This window comes from Melozone crissalis, unplaced genomic scaffold (genome assembly GCF_028551555.1).
Source record: "Melozone crissalis strain CALT ecotype California unplaced genomic scaffold, PUWL_Pcris_2 ptg000013l_1, whole genome shotgun sequence".
Taxonomy (NCBI): domain Eukaryota; kingdom Metazoa; phylum Chordata; class Aves; order Passeriformes; family Passerellidae; genus Melozone; species Melozone crissalis.
In genome coordinates this window covers 43414264-43432901 of record NW_026535791.1, presented here as the reverse complement: position 1 = coordinate 43432901, position 18638 = coordinate 43414264, and the positions used below count along the sequence as shown (strand labels likewise).

Genomic DNA, 18638 nt, shown 5'->3' with positions numbered 1-18638 from the left:
ATATTATCACGTGTAAGATGCACATGCTGCAAAACGTTGCATTCATCTCAAGGAATCCCCAGGAACTGGGACTATACAGCTCATTTCATCTTTCATGTAGTTCAAAATGAACCTGCAAGCAGTACATTATATATGTGACTTGAACATATAGAGAGTGTGATGCTCCTATCGTTGAAGCTGTGAAACAATGCATCCATTTTTCAGGAAGAGCACCACAAACAATCACAAGGAAACCTCGAAGTTATTGCAGGTCTCATGGAATATACAGTACTGATATATAAACTATGGATGTCTAACACTGAGGATGTAAAGAGAGACTTTATGTTGTGGATATAAACCTACCACTTCAGCATTTGAGAGCTGTGATGGTTTAGGTCAGGTCCACTGGAAGAGGAGCATAGGTAAGAATTAGGTATGTAGGGGTGTGTTTATACATATATACGCTAATACACGTGTGGTGCAACGAGCCTATACACCGGCAAGCCTCGGCCGTGCTGGGTGCCCCTGCCCCACGGTCACACGACACCCGCACGCCCGGGCTGTGGCAGGGGCTGCCTCTCCCCGAGGACAGTCGGTGCCGGCGGGGCTCGCCCGGGACGCTGCCCGGGGGGGCTCGGTGGGGGCTGCTCGAGGGACAGCAGCGCGGGGAGCTCGGGGAGCCGCTGGAGCCTCGCGGGGCAGCGAGGGCCGCGGAGCGGCCGCTTGCCGGGCGGTGCCCGGTGCCCGGGGCCGGGCGCGCCCCGCACACCGCCCCGCGCTCCCGGCCGCGGGCTCCGCGCGGGGGCGGCGCGGGCGCGGCGCTGCGGCGGGGCCGCGCCTGCCAGCGGCCGGGAGGCAGCGCCGCCGCTCCCGCTCCGCTCCTGCTGCCGCTCCGCAACTTTCGGGCAAACACTGCCCCCTCGTCCTCGTCCCCCCGCCGGAGGCTGGTAAGCGCCGGGCTCCCGCGCCCGGGCGGGCAGGCGGAGGGCGGCGGGGAACCCCGGCTGCAGCCCCCCGGGCGGGCACCGCCGCGCCGCGCACATGGCCGCGGGAAACTTCGGCCGGCGGACGGGGCGGGGGCACTGCCGGGGTGCCGCGGGGACCGGGGAGGGGACGCGGGAAGGAGCGGCGGAGCGGGCACGGGCGGGCAGGTGCCACCCTCCGCCGAGCGGAGCGGAGCGGAGCGCGTCGCCCCGGGCGCAGTGCGCGGGCGGCGGCGGCGGCGAGTGAGCGACGGTCGCCGGACAGGTGCGGGCGGGCCGGGGCTGCGGGAAGGGAGCGGCGGCCCCGCAGTGCCCGGTGCGGAGCGAGCGGGACCCGGTGCGGGGCAGCGCGGGCCGGGCGGGGGAGCCCCGGGGGGCGGCTTTTGGTTCGGGCGTTTTGCCTTGCGGCTCCGGCGGGGAGGGAGAACAAGTTGCTGAGCGATGTAGCACGGGGGCACAGGGTTCAGGTGGAAAATCCAGGCGATTCCCCTCTGGGTGTGTTCTTGAGGGCTGTTTTGGGGTTTTTGTTGGGTTCGGGGTGGTTTGTTTGTTTTTTGTTCCGTTGGCTTTTGGGGGGTTTTGTTGTGGTTTTGGTTTTTTGTTTGTTTTTAATAGGGCACAGAGGAAAACGTTAGTGCACAATGCTGAAATTGGTGATCTGGTCGCTGAGGCAGGTATCCAAAAAGCAGCAGTCGCTGGAGCAGCTACATTACTGTCGTTCTTCGTGCTAGCGTGAGGTTTATGTGCCTTTGCGAGGAAGGTCACTTTTTACCCTCTTCCTCCCCCCGCCCCCCCCCCCCCCCAACAACCCACCCTCCTTTTGCTAAGCCGTGCATCAGCAGCATGAATTCCAAGAAGCAGTAGGTGTTTCTTGGCATTTCAACTGGGATTTTGGAAAGGGAAGCCGGGTATTTAATGGGAAAAAATTGCGATGGAAGGAAAGGATGCGGAGGCTGCACACAGCCCTGGATTTGCAGGCATGTGGAAGTTGTTGAAATAGGTAAAGGGTTGAAATTGGCATTTGGAAAATGGTGGCTATTTTTTTAGTTACTTGTACCACAGATGAATATTGGGAAAAGCTGGGCCACAAAGAATTTTTCCTGTTTTGCAGTTTGCTGACAGCAGAAGGTAAAACATGTCCTTGAAGATACACAATTTTACATAAACAGCTGATGTTTACATAAGCCTAGATAAGTTTGTGAAAAACGCAGATAGCAAAAGATGCGTTGTTAGCTGAACTCCGCTATCCTGCTCTCTGTCCGTGCAATAATTTATCAATTTTTTGTATTGTTGCAGTGTAAGAACAAAGTGAACAGCTGCACCTCCACCAAAGCAACCACCTGCGTTCCTCTTCTCCTCTGGAATGGACAATGGGATGGTCTCTGACTTTATCATGATCAAAAACTTCTTCCTCTTCTGCGTTTCCATGAGTTTAGCCAGCCACTTCGGGTGAGTTGCCAGTTGCATTTGAATTTCTGCTGTGGCTTTTTTAAGGAGATGAGAAACCTTGGCTCCGTGTGGTACCGAGCAGCTGAGCAAAACAAGCGGGCTTTGCGTTTCATCTTAAGGCGCTGGTGTCGGGGGGAAGGGAGTGGTTTGCTCTCCTGTTCAAATTTGCTCTCTTGCAGCAGTTCTTTATGCCTGCTAGGGTGGCACAGGGAAAGGCTTGTGGGGCACAAGGGGCTCAGACCAGGCCTCCAGCTGCTGAGTGCTCTGACCTGGGTTTGGAACAGGCAGGGGCTGTGGTGCCCTCTGCCCCTGTGCCTGTGATGTTGGGATCTTGCACCTTCCCTCTCGCCTGATGGGTGCTGGTTATAGGCAGTAGTGCAAAAACAGCCCCAAAACTGCGATGATGAGTCTTAATGCATGTTATTAGCTGGTACAGGCTTTCCTCCTGAGTGACCTAAGATAGGGACTGCTTAGAAGGATGTCTGAGTTGGAAACTTGTTAAGAGTAATTAGAAATTGTGTTTCCCTGAAGCATATAGCAAGGAATCCCGTTTCCTTATTTTTGCTTTGGATGCTTTCCTGACAGTGATATTCTGGAAACTGTATCAAAGAGATGTTTCAACTGTAGGTCTCAGAAAATGAAAAATAAAGTCAGAAACCCTCTGTTTATATGTTTTCCCTGTACCCAGAGATCTTAAGAACTTTCTGAACATGAGCTATACAATAGAATCTGGAAAAAGCATTTTCCAAGTGCTTGGGAAACGTAGGTTGATTCTTCTTTGTGGAGGAGAACAATTATTTATGATTTCACCAGAAAAAAATGAATCCTCCCAGTATGCTGATTCACAAGCACACCCATCAATTCCTTGCTATAAGAAGATACAAAATGGAGATGCAAATCAGTTTCTGATTTCAAGCAAACGGATTTGTTCCAGATTGGAACTAGGAGAAAGACCAAACTTTGAGTGGTGACTGTCTATGCTGTAAGCAAAGCTTAGCCTGGTATCCAGCATGTGTCCCGTGCAGGCAGGCAGAAGCCTGTGACCTCAGAGCTTTATATGAGCAGTTGTAGGACTGCACTCTACAAAGGATGCAAAGAGCTGCACACTCATCTGTTCACCTTGGAAAAACCTGGTCGTTCTTTCACCATGGTCTAAGGCAAAAGTGTCCCAGGATTTTGTGACAGAATTTAAGAGGGAAGAGTGGGACTTGCTTTAAACTTGTCTTTACATTATTGTAGTTTGACAGAGTATTTCCACATTGAGAAAATCTTGGTGACTATAACCTTAAGCCCTTCTTGGTTGTTCGTCATCCCTGCAGAAGGCAGCACATTGCAATAGCTGAGTGTGACCTGCTTGCTGTGTGGGTCTTTTAAGTGTGCATCTCCTCTAACACAAGAATAGATAGACGAGGATGCAAAAAACCCCAAAACCAAACAACCCAAAACCCAGACAGTTTAACCCCCTTTTGACTCCAAAGCAAATACTGAATCAAAGTCTCAGGTAGAAATCAGTGTGACCTGTCACCTGGCAGATAACCAGAATAGGACAGTTTGAGGAAACTAGGACACTTGTTTTCTGCAAGTTAGTCAAAAAGCTTCTGTGCACTAAAATGAGATCATCACGTAAATTCCCCCCATCCCATCCCCCTCGCCCCCCATTTCTGATCCAGTAATTTTAGTCCAGGCCTGCAGAGATAAGCAGCTCCAGTTCACTGCACCATTCACACACTGCCTTAGGGCTGAATTTTGACCCTGCTCAAAAGACAGAGGATGCTCCAGCGCTTCTGCTTCAGAGGCAGCAGCAGTTTCAGAGTGTAATTTGCTAAGTGCTTTGGGACTGACTCTTCAGGACGGAGGAGTACAATTAACATGTAGGCTGCTGTATTAACTGCAGGAATCTAATACTGATAACACTTGCTGTTGCTACCAGATTCTTCTTTATTAGCTTCATCCATGTTTCTGCTGCCCTATTATATTGCAGTGAGTTTTGCAATGTGCTAGATAAAAGTGATTGGTCAAATGAGCACAAATTAAAAATCAAAATACTATAGGACATAACAGATGAAGGCAGATATTTTTACAGTTCTCCATAGTCATTCCATATTTATATTAAATCATAAATACGTTTTTTGCTGACATAGCCAAAGCTACCTTGGGGGATTTTGATGCACAATGCCTGGTAACATAAACAGAAATTATGTATCTCAATCTACTAGGCTACTTGAGAAATCTCAGCAAAAGACTGTGATTAATGTTAAACATAAATGTGTAATGACTATTGAGAATTATCCACATTAGTAGGCAGTAGAGGAGTACTGTAGACATAATTGGTAGCAGCTATCTAAAGAAAAATCACTAAATTAAAATGCAAAGATATAGATGAAGTGAGAAGATGTTTTGAAGTCTCCCCCACTCCTGTTTTTTGTGTAACAGTTTTATGAATCTACTTCTGCAGAAACGGTCCAGCGCGGGTCAAAGCTTTTTCAAGTGTGCTTGAATTCGGCCTTGAGTTGTATAATGCTCTAACAAGTTAAGGTGTTTTATTTAAACATTTCAAGGTAGCTCACAATTGCCTCAAAAGTAAACAATAAAGCTAGAGAATCATTAAAAGTGAAATAAAACCATGAAGAGTATTTTCAGGAGAGAGAAAACACTGCTTGTGAGCCCTCAGGGCGCCCAGGTAGTATCAGCCCTGTGAGGATTGCTGCCACGTGTGGCTGCTTACACACAGATCTCCCTGAGATGAGGTAGCCCGTGGCTGGCTCCAAGATGGCCAGCTCTTACTTGGCAAGTCCCAGGCTGTCCATGGGGTCACACTGGTGATGCACAGTCCTGGTGTGTTTATGTTTTGGATGTGGAATTTCAGAAATCTGTCTAAGAGCCAGAACCAACAGGGATGGACATTGTTCCTGTACCCACGGTATAGTTGCCATCTGCTAATAATATTTATAATAGCAGAAATACAGAGAACAGAAGATCCCAATTATGTGTAGACAACGCAGCATTTCTCTGTACACTCTGAAGAATTCAGTCCATGGTGTTTCTGTATTTTCACATACTTCTCCAGCTCACAGCCATTATTACTAAGACCATAATCCTGCTATTTAGGCAAAACATACCTCTCCTTCAGGCTGTTTTTTCAAGTTAGTCTCTGCAGCCCCAATCAGTTAGTTCTGCTGGGGTACCTCATTTCAAGTATTTCTGATGCTAGGGAGTTCTTCCTCATATTTTTAAAGACTAATTTTGTGAAAATTATTGTATCCTTATGCAGTCATGCTTGTCTGTTTATTTTTTTATTCTATCATCCTTTCATTCTTCATATCTCCAGATAGCTTTTTGAACCCATTAGATAATTTTAATAACTGGAAAACTAAATTGCAATCTAGAACTGCGTGCAGGAGGCAGAAGGTACCAGTCAGTCCCACTGCCAAACAGCTGAACAGCTTCAGCATCTCTGGCCTGCCAGCTGGCCAAAGAGCAGGAGTGTCCCTCAGGCCTTCCAGCTCTGCTTGGTGCAGGAGAAGCCCTGGCATGCAGAGCCTGCCAGTGAAGCTGCAGGTCAGTGGCCTGGGAGGTGTTCAATGACCCTGGAAGCAGTTCAGGACATCGAAAGGGGCATTAGGATGTCGAGGGATGGGGAGGACCGTAAGCTGTCACCCTGTGAAAAACAGGCTTTCATTGCACTGCTCACAAATACTGCCTTGAAGGCAGTAAAACGCTGCTTTTGCTAAACAAAAGAATTAAATTATTTTTTAAGAATCTGAAAATAGTTTTAAAATTTCATCATCTTAGTCAGTTCTCTGTTCTAATCCAATGTGGAAGAATTGAGTCTTCAGTGCACAAATTCACAACATCAACATTTTTAGATCTCAAGAATCCATACAGAAGGGGTGGCAAGAAGCTAACTTAGAAAAGTAAATCTATTTCCTTTGATGTCTGTCCAGCTGGCTTTATCCAAAAGTTTGTGTTCTCCGCTGTCTTCCACAAACTGTTAATTTGTCTGAAGTTCAGGTATAATTGCAATCCTATTAAAGCAAGTTATTGGAAACACTACTCTTAAAAGAGAGTAAAATATATCTTTCAGTAATAAAATACTCTTCAGTTATTTTTTCAGAAATTTTAACCTTTTCTTTTAAAAGATGTTTTGAGAAAATCATTAAATATCTACCATAGCTTTTCCTCTTATTACAGCTAAGCTGTGAGTAGTACCTACCACAATTCTGACTAGATGGCAAAAAAGACAATGATGTTTAAAGTGGTAAATTATGAAGTTATCAGAAGAGGTAGCTGAGCATCTTTAGAGAGTTATTACATTTTACACTGATGGGCCCCTTCTGTGGCTTTTGATTTTTTTCATTTACCCTAAAATTGCAATATTAAATAAATGTCATGAGAAGTATTCCTGATTGGTTTAGTTTATGTTCAATAATGAGCTTTAAATGCAATTATCTCTGAATTTTCTTAGCATTTCCCTAAGATTCTTTTATAGGTTTATTTTTATCCCTAACTGAAAATTTCTGCAATAAAAACATTTTTCACTGCAGAGAGGCAATAATGTGCTTACCTACTAATATGTTGAAAAAGCCTAATTCTCAGCTGTGTGGAAATAATTGGTTTAAGGTAGGTAGCACCTATTCCTCTCTATTCATGGAGCAATATAGTATCTAATTTATGAATGTAACTTTGCAAGTAGAGTTTACATGTCTTTTTACATGTCAGGACAACCTCAGCCCTTACTCCAAAATATGCATTTTACCAGCAATCTCAATAACAGAAATTAAACACTAACTTTCTGTTAAGACAGAAAAAGTCACAATTAGATGAGAGCAAAAAGCAATCTATCTACAAATGCAACTTCACATAATACTGGCATTTCAGTGAAATTCGGAATCACATGCCTTCTTTTTTGGGTGAAGTGATCTGCCAAATCTAAATTGGATTGCAGTTTTGCAGAAGTGCAGACTTTTTCCTGGTCTTCACCATAGTTGTTTCTCCATCTTTTCCCTCTATTAATTAGCTTTTGATGTGAAGAAATAGAAGTATTTCAGTATATGGGGTGTGTGTACTATTCCTGTGAAAGACGGACATAGCTGAGATAGAAGGAAGTAGCATCAATTCCTCTTGTTACATTGAGAGGAGCAGTTCTGAGAATTAAGCATATTTTGTCCTATCCCCACAAGAATAGTTCAATGGAAATCCTCCCTCAGAGTTCAATTGGCTCTGAATTCAGCCATAAGCACTAAAAATAACAAGCTTTTTCAAGAGCACAGAAACTAGTGAAGCTTTGTGTCCTGTGCCCCCAGCACTGCATCTTTGCAATAATCCCAGTTCTGCATTTGATATCCCTTGTTCCCATCTCCCATTGCAACACCTACATTTTACCTGCACTGTCCTTTTCTCCCAAGATCTTTCATAATGACCCTGCAAGTCTCCTCCATATCTCTTAATTGTCAGAGAGGAGGGGGGCTGGTCTTGCTGGGGCTGTTTCTGAGCTACATGCATACTGAGTGGCCCAGTCAGCGAGCCAGAGGGAATAGATGACTGCTAACCTCACATTTTTACTTAATGAGGCACTAATTTAGATTGCTCTCCCCTTGTCTAGTCATAGCTTCTCATGAAACTTGTAGGAATGAAATGAAGTTTGATCTCTCTGCTTCTTTGTCAGAGGCAGTGGAAAATGAAAATGGGTTCCTACGTTGATGCGGTGTCGCAGGCAGACAGCATGATGCATATCTCTTTCTTATGAAAAAGAAAAGATAAAATAGATGAGAAAAGTCGAAAATAGTATTCTAGGTGTACTGGATTTTCATGCTTTATACTAGGATTTTATCAAAGCATTCGTTGTGGTTGCTGCATTTAAAGAAAGTCTCTAAGTTCTGTCTCCTCTTTGCATTTGTTAGGCTGCTACTTATGAATATTCACTTTTAAATGGTGAATCCCTTCAATTACAAATGACGCAAAAGTGTACAGTCTTTTTTCTGGAATGGTCCAGCCTGAAAACATGTCAAATGTTTCTGTAATCAGTTTGCACCTGCTGGATTAACTTTCTTGTCTGCCTCAGTTGTTGACTAAAGGTTGTGGTCACAGCAAAGAAAACAGAATTAATTCGGTCTTTTGACCATGGAGATGAAAAATAGGCAAGATTTGTGGCTATGCCTCCACCTGCAGCGAGGGGAGATCCTCGGTGGCCTTGGGCTCTGCAGCGTGGTGCTTGCTGAGGGTTGCAGCAGTGCCAGCTGCACTTGGGTCATAAGCAACCTCCTCAAGCAGGTGTTTTCATGGGCTTCGATGTTTCAGGGAATCACATCTGTGCTCCCTTGACCTGACCTTACTCCTGTGTCCTGAGAGGCTTTGCAATCTCTTCCTCTTCCAGCAGAAGCATCCAGACTGTAAAGGGAATGAGCACAGGACTGGGGGCTGCAGGGTCTGTGAGGGGATATGTGGCTGAGGGCAGCTTGTTCTGGCTTAGCTCTGGTGTCATTAAAACTTCAGATGCACTATAGGGGTGGCAGTGAGGTCTCATTAGTGGAAACCTTTTGCAGATTTCCAGGTTGAGATCCCTTTGTCTTTCTTTGTATGAATCCTATTCTGTTAGGTAAGGCAACCACTTATGTTACAAGTATTCTGCAAGGAAAGCTGTTCAGAGAGATGCTCAGAGCTTCTCTATTTATTTACAGATTTATTTTCCTGGGGACTGGTAGTAAATAAACATGGATTCTTTTTATTTATTTTTTTTTTATCGCTGGATAACTGTCTCCCATCGAGTTCAGGTTGCTGAGTGTAAGCTATTCCTGCCTGCTGGCAGGGTGCATGAGGCAGGGAACAGTTCCTGGTGGGGCAGTGTGCCCTGTCTCAGCTGGAGGATTTGCTGGTGATCTCAGCAGAGGCTGAATCATGAATAAATGCCTAGTGTGAGCTGTCTTAAGAGATGCTCATTGCTTGCTGCAGGTGAAGCACGCTTGTGGATAATCTCCCATGTCTATTCTTTAGGTAAGCAAAGGCATTAATAAGCAGGGGATTCTCCTAAACATCTTTAAATGAAAATCAAACAGATTTAAAAATGCGAGTTGTTAGTTGTGCTGTGAGCAGCTTCCTAGGTCTGAGCCATGGATAAAATGATGAAATAAAAAAGAGTTCGGAACAAAAACAAATCTGGCCCCAAAGATATGGAATGAGGTCCACTACACATTGCTGTTATTTGCATACTACAAGGGAGAACTAATTTATGCAAAAGAGAGAGGAGGAGTGAAGAACTGTGTTTTCTGTACAGCAGTATGTTTTTCAGATACCCCAGTGATACCCCAGTGGGATTTTTCAATGTAGTGGGAGTTTTGTTATCCTCAAATAGGGTCATAGTTCATTCTTTGTTCTGGCAATAAATTATAGAAACTTTGAAAATTAGAAGCTGTTTGGCATTTAAAGATTGAACAGCACCTTCAGGCATACTTTGAAGGTGCCTCTCCAGGCACACCTGTGCTTCTCATGTAGCTCTGCAGCCAACTGATGCAGTTACTGAGGAATGGAAAGCTAACCTTAGGAAAACCAGTAACAGTTCTTGGCAGTGCAGTGAGCTGACCTTGCTCCCTGCCATGGATGGAGCCATGCCAGCACTGGGGAGGTGGTGGGGCTGATGTGGGAAGCGCAGGGGACAGGGATCTGCCTGTGCATTATGGGCAAAGATCAAAGGGCTCAGGTGTCCCCTGATCCTGCATCCCATGGTTTTACCTCCATGGCGTGGGCCCTTCTTTGGGTCCTCCTCCAGGGAGAGCTATTTACAAGTTTATAGTAATGTGGAAATAAATGGCTGCAGCTCCCTGTTCTGTTCAGGAGCAGCAGGAGGAGAAACCCTTGGAGGCTCCATCACAAAGTACCCTGGAGACTGAAGCCCCTTGAAACCAGGGTGGATTTTGAAATTGTTTCCTTTTGTTTGCACAAAACAGCTTTTCACAAACGCCAACACCATCAGTAAAAGAGGAGGCCAATGATAACATCACTATATTCACCAGGATCTTGGACGGTCTGCTGGACGGCTACGACAACAGGCTGCGCCCAGGACTGGGAGGTAGGATAACGTGGTGTCTGTCCCCTGCTGGACAGGAGCATTGTCCACATGGTGCCCTCTCAAGTGGCTGCCTGCTCTTGGCTGTGACAGGGCACTTGTATTTGATTAACTAAACTAAGTCCAGAAAGCAGATTTGTCTCCTAGCAAATGGAGCACAAGAAAAGGATTACTGGAAGTTGTGTTCTTCAGTCACTCAGGTCATCTGAGGCTGGCTGAGGAGAGCATCTGTGATACATTTTTTTCTGTAATTGCATACGGTTTGGGTTTTTCTTTGTGGTATTTCCTAAGGTGAACAAGACACTATGCTAGCAGGTTGCTGCAAGATTGCCTTACTGGTCAGCCTGTAAAAAATTATGTTGGTAATGCATATTTCTTTTAAAAACAGATCCCCAAACCATCCATATTTAGACAAGTACAGCAAATCTGTATTGATATGCCTTTTTGATAACCTCTACAGTAGCTATTTTAAAACTGTAGCATGTGAATAGTGGTTGCCATCCTAACCTTGTTGAGCCCTCCTTCAGCTCTCTTTCCCCCAGATTTCTCTCATTTTCTACCCATGTGTAAACCATCTGTTATGTTTCTTCCTGGCCCTTTTTTAATCTGGCTACCCCCACCCCTTCCTCTTGTGAGACCAACACATTTCTTTCATCCCTTTCTCTCCTTCTCCTCTCACTTTACACAGAGCTACTTGAAAATAGGGCTTGATGCTTTTTATCTTATATAACGAACTTCTGAAATTTCTGCCCTTAAATTAAATTAGACCTGGATTTGAAAAGATGCCAGAAGGACTTAGAGACTTGGGGGTAGAAATAATTTGACCTAACTTTGGACATCTCTGATGTCTGGAATCAGGCAGATCACCCGAGCCAGCAGAGGGGAGTAGGTCCTTCCAAGATACGCTTTATCAGATCCTGTGATAGGTATTGCGTAAGTGCTGGCAGTGCTAACTGACAGCCCAGAAAGCCAATCCCATCCTGGGATGCATCCAAAGAAGAGTGGCCAACAAGTTGAGGGAGGAGATGCTTCCCCTCTGTTTTTGTGAGTACTGTGTCCAGCTCTGGAATCCCAGCATGAGAAGGACTTGAACCTGTTGGAGCAAGTCCAGAGGAGGCTACTAAGATCATGAGAGGGCTGGAGTACCTCTCCTGTGAAGGCATGATGAGAGAGTTGGGGTTCTTCACCCTGGAAAAGAGAAGGCTCTGGGGGGACCTTATAGAAACCTTCCATTGCCTAAAGGTGCTTAGAGGAAAGATGGGGAAGGACCCTTTATAAGGGAATGACAGGATGAGGGGTAATGGTTTTAAAGTGGAAGAGGGTAGATTTAGATTAGGTAATAGGAAGGAATTCTTTACCTTTAGGGTGTATGAGGCAGTGGAACAGATTTCTCAGAGAAGCTATGGATACCCCATCTGTAGAAGTGGTCAAGACCAGGGTGGATGGGGCTCTGAGAAACCTGATCTAGTCGAAGGTGCCCCTGCCCATGGCAGGGAGTTGAAACTAGATGATTTTTAGAGTCCCTTCCAGCCCAAACCATTCTGTGTCTCTATGATCAAAACCTGTCAGTCAGAGGAAATGCACCCTTGAAGGGCTGGTTTCTTTCTGTTTGTAAGAACAAAGCCTGGACTCCCAAAGGTCAACAACTGCGTTTGATCTGGGATGAAAGGCCTACTCAAGCATGCTCTTAATTTCAGTCTTTTGGGGATTTTTGAGTGATTCAGAAATTAATAGAAATAAGCATTGCCAGTAGGTATTTGTATTTTAAAGCAATTACTGATGCAGAGCCTGTGTTTATTACAGAGAGAATAACTCAGGTGAAAACAGACATCTATGTTACCAGTTTTGGTCCTGTGTCAGACACAGAAATGGTAAGTTAGCATGTGGCTGCCAACTCGGTTGTATTTACTTTGCTACAGTCATTTTTGGAACCATCATTTCTATTCAGATCCTGCAATACCTTGAGTATTTCTTTATGCCAGGAATACACCATTGATGTTTTTTTCCGACAAAGCTGGAAGGATGAAAGGCTGCGATTCAAAGGACCTATGCAACGCCTCCCTCTCAACAACCTGCTTGCCAGCAAGATCTGGACCCCAGACACTTTTTTCCACAATGGCAAGAAGTCTATTGCTCACAACATGACAACCCCAAACAAACTTCTGCGCCTGGAGGATGATGGCACTCTGCTGTATACCATGAGGTAATAGCCAGGGTTGATGTCTTCTGATGCTGATTTCCAGATAACTACAATTACTTGTGGGGAGCATCACTCTCCCCACTCCTAGTAGAGCCAGGGAACCAATCTTTCACGCATATTTTTATGAATATCAAGAAAAATGAAAAATATAATTGTAGCCTTCAAGTACAGATTAATTAGTAGCTTTTGAATAGTGTGAGTGCTTAACTATTTCTTATGATTAAATGGAAAGCATATTCTCAACAGATTTGATGATTCAGTTCAGCTTTTTTAAGATCTGTTCTCTCTTACTGTTTGTGTTTGTAGCTGTACTGCAGACTGCAGGAAAACAGTATCCAAGACCAGAAACAGAGACTTTGTTCTGGGGCAGTACATCTTGAACCTTTGGAGCTTTTGTTATATTTTTTTTTTAAATTTGACTAATAGTGCTAAAAGGCAAATGATCATAGGGATAAATGACATAAGCTAGCAGCACTGTGAAGCTGGTTTAGCAAGTACAATCCTGCAAACAAAGCTGGGACATTATATTACCAAGGAGCAAATGAGTGTCTCAGATCTTCAGAGATGTATTCTTCTTCTGATTTGCGTATACTGCCAAGAATCATCATTGCATAATGCAGATAGAAGATATAACATCAGTGATTTTAGGTGTCTGAAATTCTTTTCAGGACAAATCCCACATCAGTGTATGGAAATTTGCTCCTTAAAGCCTATAGGAATTAAGACTGCTGTCTATCTTCAACAGGGTTTTCTCCAAGACCATAGTCATATGGACAACTTGAAAAAGAGATGAAAGGAAAAACCTACTGAGCAACAAAGGGCTATTCTGAACTTTCCATAAACGAGCCCAGAGTGGTGCCTGAGACCCAGCAAAGTGTTCAGGAGCCTGAATTTGGGCACTGAGATGACTGGGCTTTCAGCAGGCAGCCCCAGTCATGTGTGGGGAGCTGAGCTCCAGCCCGTGCTGTGTCCTGCTGTGGGGCCACACAGTCCTGCGCGCCACAGGGCGAGTCCCAGGCACGCTCATTGGCCTAGTGGTTAAGACTTGTTGAGACTCAAGAGGGTTATGCTTCCGTACACAGGGACCTGGAGCTTGCCAGGTTTTATTTCAGGTGTTTTAGACATGTTTGAGTTTTTTGAGCCTAGTCTCAAATCCCTTATTCTGGAAGGAAAAGGAGACACAGGATATCCTTACATGTGTCCTTACAGCTTTAGACCATCCCAGTTGTAACTACATTAGTGCTAAAAAGACTTAGACATGATGGAAGTCGTGTTTAAAAGCAGGAAAAACCATCCTAATTTTCTCTTCTACTATGTGTATTGCTGTACTTACTAGCCCCAAATTAGTGATCACCACAATAATAAACCAAAAAATGTGAGGATGCATGGACACATTTAAAAGTCCAAATGGCTATCAGAGAAACTTCACAAAAAAAGTTAGTAATGTCAGCCTTCAAACCAGTCTCACTGCTGCATGGACTACGTAAGTACCACTCCAGAGATTGCAGAAGTGGAAATTCCCAACTATCTTTGTAAATTACTTACATAAGTGAAGTCCAGATCAGGCTCACATTCAGCCTGGAGCAGAACCTTACCTTGTGGGGCAGATTGCACAATTTCAGTGCAAGCACTGGTTTTGGCAGTGCTAAACAAATGCAGTGAAGCCCTGATTAATGAGGGGAACAGCTAAGCCACCACAGCTAGCCGAGTGAGACCTGGTTGAACTAGACCTAGGCGAGCTCATCACTGAATCTGAGTTATTCTGTCAGGGTGTCTCTCTGGTGAAAATGGCACATTATTTTCAGGGTACCCACAGGTATCCTACTGAGGAAAAGCTCAGCATATGCAGCTGGAGAAAAATATGGATGTGACACAGACTTTCTCATCATCCCACTCAGCTCCTTTTCTCCTGATTTTTTGGGATTGATGATTTTGTAGACTACAGAAAGAACAGAATGCTTTTGTAACCTAAAAAACCCACACAACTTAACTTTTATTTGTTAGAATATTGTTTGTGGAAATAAATTTCTACTAACCACAGGTTATGTGATGAAAAATAGGGTGCAAAGCTTTTAAATCAGCTTGCTTTCCAATATTACAAGTAATAACTTTCATGTGTTTGTCCCTTCTGCTTGGGTCAGAGGGAGTCTCAGTCAGGCGCCTGCCTTTGGAACATGCATGGAGCTGTGTTCCTTTAGAAGCAGACCCATTCTGTGCCACAGGGTGGCTTGAGGGTCCCATCCCAACCTGTTCAGAGATGACTGTGACAAGCAGCCAGCCCCCTCAGCTACCTTGAGTGTCCTAACAAAGGTAACAGCTAGCAGAGTTACCTATGATGGCATTCCTTGAGAAGACAGGCAGCACTGGGTTTTTTTTTGGAGGAGAGCTGGTTGTCTCAGTGGTGGTGCATTGTGCAGCACTGAGCTTCAGCTGAGGCTTGAGCCCCAGTTCCTGTAGCTCCCATCAGGCTTACTCAGTTCTCAGGATCTGGGGATGTGTAGACAGCCCTCTGTTAGCTCTGCATTCTCCTCGTTTCCAAGGAGGAATTGCGAGCTTCCCAGACTGTACGTAGGAGTATTCTGTGTGGGGAGGATTGGACCCTCTGTCATTGACAGAGATGCCTGAATTGCTTTTGCAACCTTGCATCTGGCTGCCTGAATGAAGGGGAGGAAAGCAGCCGAGCCAATGCTGACCTTCCATCCTATTTCACTTCCAAATATACCGAGTATGAACAGCTGAGCAAACTTCCAGCTTTAGTACTTGTCAGGACATACGTTTCCATGACACACGTGTTTGCTTATAAAGGAAGATGCACACCTCGCATATTGCATTTGAGGATACGCTGTCTGGGTCGGAAGTAGATGGGATGTGTGTTGCTAGGAGGAAATCTGCTAAATGGGCTTCTCTATATGTGTGGCATTAAAGCCCTTCTGGAGCACAACATGTCCTCTAGACAGATTTCAGAGACAGCAGTGTTCTCTGTGGGGAATGATTTAATAATTCTGCTTGTCTTTCACTCGGGAGGACCTATTAGTTTTATTTCACTAATGTGATTTACAAATGAAGCGCTCCTGAATGGAGCACTGCAAATTCTGTTTCGGCCCCTAGAGGGGAGTATTGTCTGTAGCTCCACTTTCAAATTTTTTGCCTTTCTTTTTTTTTTTTCAGTAAAAACAGTGTTATAAAAAGCACTAGAAAACATACTTCATATTTCACTATATAAATAGCTTTGTGAATGAAGGTAAAAATTAGATTCCTTTTAAAAAATTTAAATGTATTTAGTTTATCTTATCTGAAAAATAAATAATATAAAAAGTATAGAATTCGTTTATTCTGAAAAATTGGAACAGTGATTTAAGCAACATTTTCAGGCTAAGAAGAGAACCACCATGTTTCAGTGAGTTGCATTTTTTTTTTTTTTTGCTCAGTGGGAATTGCATGTGAAGACAGAAGCTTTGATAAACTTTGCTGTAGAATGCCAGAAAAAAATGCTGTGAAGAAAAGAAGCCAAAAATTATATGAAGTAGCGCATGCTCACTAGAGCTAAACTTTTGAACCATAAATTAACTTTTGGCCAGCAGCTTTTACACATTTTTTAGTGGGTTTCTATCAGCTTGTAGATAGTGAAAAATCTTTCTTGTGCCATCACAAAAGCCCCATTAGAGCCCCATTCTCACTGTCAATTTGAAAGGACTCCAAATCCCTTTTTTTACCACCAGGGCTTCTATGCATCTGATATAATCTGAGAATTTAAACAGGACATAGTCATATATCTGAGGATTTATCAAACAGATTTTTCCCATGTTATTATGATGACTGAAGGTTGCCAGAGAACCTGGTAGAGTTTACAGTAAAATCTGTCTCCCAATAATTTGCATATGAATAATTTAACAGCTGGAGAATGCAGAAATTCTTCAGCATGGTGTTAAGAAAACTACAAAATCTTTAATACAGCCCTGAAATTCTTTCATCTTTACTGTTCCAGAAAGATATTTACAATTCAGCAATGTGTGTCCACTTGATGGCAGCATAACCCCGCTGCTTGCTCTGCTGTGGTGCACACACAGGCTTACCTAGGCTGAAAATATGGATTCTTACATTAGCACTTAGTGTTAAAATTGAATGTGAAAGTGAACACATGCCCTGGGTGCATGTTAGCACTAATTCTGCTCTGCCATGAAGGACTTGGATTAGCAACCTAGCCATTTTATGCTCTTGAGCTATTGATCATAAAACCAGTTGACCAGAAGATATGGTACTGCTTTCAAGACTTTTAATGGGAAAGCCAGGGTTTGTTTGTTTGTTTGTTTGTTTAAAGGAAAATTATTCTGTGAGAAATGTTTTCATTCTCAAGCTCTGACTTTGCCAGACAAAGGTTTGCTAGTGTGCCCACAAGCGACAAGTGACCAGCAAATCTATGATTTAAAATGTATTCTCAGTTTTCCATCAGCCAGATGTCTAGATGGGAACATTTCTGTTCAATCTGAATGTGTTTTTTCTTATTTCTTATTTATATGTCCAGAAAGGGATCTGTCAATGCTTTTTAGATATTGCATAAATATTGCAAAACTAATTACAAGCTATGAAGACATACAAATAAGCATTTCCTTTCCTTGTGTTAGACTTGCTGCATTTTCTTTTATATTCAAGCTTCAACCTGCCTGAAGCTGGAAGAAAAAAAAGCAATTTCTGTACATTGGGCTGAATCTTGCAGAGTGATGAAAAATTGCCATGGTGGCAAGGACTCTCAGCTGCTCTTCGTCAATTCAGATTTTGACAGAGCGAGAGAAAATAGGAATATGTGAAGTGAAGGGCCCTTCCCTGAGGATAGCAGCAGGATTCTTGTTTAAACACCAAGTCTCTTGGTTCCCCTCGCTCTGTTTTGGTTGAACATTGCCCCATTTCTGAAAAGTTGTCCTTCAAGGAGCCACGATTTGTTGGTATGAAAAATCCAGGGCTGGAGTTACTCACAGGGAGAGGAAGGCTTCAGAGGAGACTGTGGTGTATTCATTCAAAATGGGCAATTATGACCAAATATAATCCCAATGTAGATTGTGTAACAATGGTCTATTCTGCTGGTAATAAAAGTGTGCAGAGCCCCACAGAGATCTCCATCACAGAGATGGGAACTCACACAGCAAGGACAGAATTGATTAAAAGACAAATCCCAAACCAGAACCGGCATGTCCTTGGGGGAGGGGGATGCTTGCTTGGACTTTGAGGAGCTACAAAAGCTACAACTTTAGTTCCAGGTCTGTGCTGGGCTCAGAGGCAGATCCACCTTCCGTTTAGGGTTAGCTACAGTTAGGTACAGTTTCTGCCAAATTCCTTTGTGTTACACCTGCTTTATAGGCATGAGCCAGCAGGGCTGGCATGCATGGATGGGGTGACTGAACAGAACCTGGAAAGAAGAAGTGCCCTGACAGGTGCCTCCAAGCACCCAGGGAAAGCACAGGTGCTTTGGTGTCTCTGTATCAGCCCAATCTGCTTCTGAATCTGGGGGCTTTGAAAGTAGACAGATACTAAAGAATTGTTATGGCTCTGCTGTCTTTTTTTATTAGGGGAGGATAACATTACAGCAGTCATGTCTCCCTGGTCATTTCACTTAGACTGAAATTAGTATCTTCATCTGCCTAATCAGAAATACCATCCTCTGAAGAACATTATATTTGTGCTGAAACATCCAGTGGATAATCTGAAATACACTGTGGTGTAATGCACCAGGCAGGGTGGGTGGGATTCACCTAATTCTGTTCATCTGTAATGTTGGTGACTGCAGCCAAGTGTCTTTGCTCAGATTTGCTCCCAGTGCAGGAGAGAAAATTTCTCATGGAATTAGAAGTCTACATTATTTCAGATATCTACTTTAGTAGTGAAATTAAATGAGACTTATTTCTCTCCACTCACACTTCAGGGGTTCTTGTTTTTTTTTTCAGTGGTAGACAAAGGAGTACAGTGTAACTAATAC

At 44.0% G+C, this 18638-nt stretch overlaps 1 protein-coding gene across 1 annotated transcript in view; it reads left to right on the top strand.

Annotated features, from left to right (window-relative positions):
* Nucleotides 1-816: 816 nt before the first annotated feature.
* The window catches only part of GABRA5 (gamma-aminobutyric acid type A receptor subunit alpha5), a 56140-nt gene continuing 38318 nt past the window's right edge, over nucleotides 817-18638 (top strand). The window contains exons 1-6 of the mRNA XM_054271400.1: nucleotides 817-926; nucleotides 1578-1636; nucleotides 2259-2411; nucleotides 10352-10473; nucleotides 12274-12341; nucleotides 12453-12673. Coding sequence (XP_054127375.1) covers nucleotides 2326-2411; nucleotides 10352-10473; nucleotides 12274-12341; nucleotides 12453-12673 — 497 coding nt within the window. The 5' untranslated portion in view covers nucleotides 817-926; nucleotides 1578-1636; nucleotides 2259-2325. The remainder of the gene's footprint in view (nucleotides 927-1577; nucleotides 1637-2258; nucleotides 2412-10351; nucleotides 10474-12273; nucleotides 12342-12452; nucleotides 12674-18638) is intronic.